At 41.0% G+C, this 2,811-nt stretch overlaps 1 protein-coding gene across 1 annotated transcript in view; it reads right to left on the bottom strand.

Annotated features, from left to right (window-relative positions):
• Positions 1 to 2,432, bottom strand: part of BATDEDRAFT_24378 (uncharacterized protein) — a gene marked incomplete at both ends in the record, with an annotated part of 2,849 nt that extends 417 nt beyond the window's left edge. Inside the window, 2 exons of the mRNA XM_006678371.1 lie at positions 43 to 1,225; positions 1,310 to 2,432. Coding sequence (XP_006678434.1) covers positions 43 to 1,225; positions 1,310 to 2,432 — 2,306 coding nt within the window. The remainder of the gene's footprint in view (positions 1 to 42; positions 1,226 to 1,309) is intronic.
• Between the last annotated feature and the right edge of the window lie 379 nt (positions 2,433 to 2,811).

The following is a 2,811-nucleotide window of genomic DNA, read 5'->3' as shown; positions in this document are numbered from 1 at the left end:
TTTGATCTTGCTTTGCCCATTGTCTTTGGACGCATTTGATACCGCTTGACAAGGATCACTGCAAATTTACGTACATCACTCATCATGGGTGGAAGTGACAGTTGTCCATACTGCGGTTTAGCCACAACAAAGTCATGGACCATTTTGTTGATGGAGTGCAGAAATAGTTTAATGACTGCATTGAACTGTGTTGGGTTGCGGCTATTGGAGAGCTGGGCATCAAAAGTACGACCTTGAGTAGTCAAGTCATGATGGCGGCTTTTTACATGTTGTTTGGATTTGCGACGATCGTTTTTGCGTTGTGTTTTGAGTGCTGATTTGGATATTTTGGAGGCTTGCTCGACAGATACAGATCTGGATGGTTGTGTGAAATCACCATTCAGAATCTGCTGAAATCGGAATTCTGCATGACGATCTAGCATCAATTGACTGTTTGCATGCGTATTCATGGATTCAATAGTATCAATTTCATCACTGCTGGTTTCGGATTGACTATCGCATGACTTTCTCCACATGCGTCTAGGTGATCCATTTGACCAAGTCAAAGGACTGTTGCTGAGTGTGCCTTGCAAATACCTCGACTCTTGATCAATATCAAACACTGTTGCAGTGCGATCATTTACAGAATCAATGTATCCATCAACGGATATATCCGAGTCATTGCTGTGTATGGACTCGGAGTATTCACTGTCAGTATCGGTTTGGCTGTCATCATCACACAAGGAATCCGAGTCGCAGGCTTGACTCGACATAAACGATTGTTTTGCATGGCGTCCAACTCTGACAGTATCATTCATAGTATCAACATCATGCAACAGATTTTCAAGGATTCCCGACTCGAACTGATACAAACTTGAATTCTGTTGCACAATAGGCGAATGAGGTTTTGGTTGTAGCGACTGCTGTTGAACAGACTGACCAGTTTGTCTTGATTGACGAACCAATGGCTGTTCATCACCCAATGACATGGATGAAATACCCGACACAGATCGTGTAATCCAGTCACCATCAGCATTGCAGAAGTGATCAAGATGATGCAATTTGACATTGGACTGAATAGATTGGACAAACTGGAGAAATCGAGTGGTAGTGGACTGAGAGAGACATGCATGCTTGACCACAGGTGTTTGTGGTACAGTGGATGCTGGTGATTGACTGGGTTTGTATGTATTGTACAAATCTCTGTCAGCATTAGTATCAATATAAAATCCTGACATGAATGATTCTAGTGGTGTAGTTTCAATTGTTGCAAATACAAAACAACATTGAATTCAACATTGTGTTGCATATGAAGCCAGTCATATTAAACCAATTGCTGCAAAACAGGTGTTGTGAAGCTGCTTGAACCCTTTAAACTGGTGAGGCGGAACCACAAAATAAAGTTTGGGTTCATCATACAAATTGCACAGTTTTGTAAGAATATCAACTCCACAAATAGGATGTTCATCATCAGCTGTAAATTGGAACATTCCCTGTCGACTGAGTGAATCAATTGCTGCAAAATTATTGTCATTTGTCGGTTCGTAATAGTTGCCATCAAGTGCTGCTGCAGTAGGGATAGTATCTATTCCAAATGTAATTCGTTGACCATTGAGTGCATCCAAAGTGATCTCTGTCACTGTACCATCTTTCAGGCATCTGCATTTGAGAGTTTGTCCACCAGTACAAAAAACCCTGTGTCCGTATATTTCAAACAAATGTCTTGAAATTTTGGTTGGAATACTATCAAACATTTGCTGCATATTGGTAATCATTTGAGCAGAATGATGTTGCCAAAGTTGTTCTCCAACATATCTTGAAGCAATATCAACATGCAGGAATCTGTACTGTCCGTTGTCTGACACAATGGTATGAAGCAATGTATGAGTATTTGCAGATATTTTGATTGTGAATCCAATGTTGTGTACCCCTTTGACTGCATCAACATCAGCCAAAGCTTTCTCCATTGGATTTGATACAATATCAAAGACAGAACGAGCTACACCACCATACATGCGATACCTCTCATTGATAGTCTCAATGGGTACATACGGATAGCAATGACGTCGGCAAGTCTGTAACTCGTCCAAAGTCCAAACAGGAAAATACCATTCCCTTGCCATTTTTTGTTTGACGAACTCCTTGTATCCTTCAGACTGAGGAGATGACATGAACAAGACAATACAAGATGATGGCATTGGAGTCGTGTGTCCATCAATAACGTAGAATGTATCTTGTTTCCAAACAATATTGGCCACTTCAAGTTCAAGCTCTGTGACGAGTTGTTGCTGCAAGTCAAAGCATTTGTACGAGGATCCCATTTGATAAACAGTTCGGTTTGGCTTCAAGGACAGAGTTTTCGTGGTAAAGTCATCCATCAAGCGATGCAATATGTAGACAAAAAACAGTGACTTTCCGATGCCTGATGTTCCAGATATTGCAAATGATTCCATGCCACGATCAATTTGATCCAAAAGCAAGCCAAACACATCTTTATAGCACTCTCTAACATATAGCTTTTGGATTTTGTCTTGGGTGTATGGGAAAAAGGTATCATCTGTCGACTGTATGCAAACAACTTCAGTTGGGTTGTCAAATCATCGATTTCAGTACGTTGTCGTTTACGAGGGAGACCTTCCTCTATTGATAAGAGAGAGGTCGAGGCTGCATCAAAGATGACACTTTTGCTTGGTTCTCTGCTAGGTGATGAAATACCAATAACAACACAAGAACCATCTTGAGTACGTTCCTGGTAGTACTGAGGGGTGTTTTCAGGTGTTATATCATCCAGGTGTTGATTAGCCGGTCCTTGTTACTGTTGGTCGTATAGTT

This window comes from Batrachochytrium dendrobatidis (assembly GCF_000203795.2).
Source record: "Batrachochytrium dendrobatidis JAM81 unplaced genomic scaffold BATDEscaffold_5, whole genome shotgun sequence".
In the NCBI taxonomy this organism is placed as follows: domain Eukaryota; kingdom Fungi; phylum Chytridiomycota; class Chytridiomycetes; order Rhizophydiales; genus Batrachochytrium; species Batrachochytrium dendrobatidis.
This window is presented reverse-complemented; position numbering and strand designations above follow the sequence as displayed.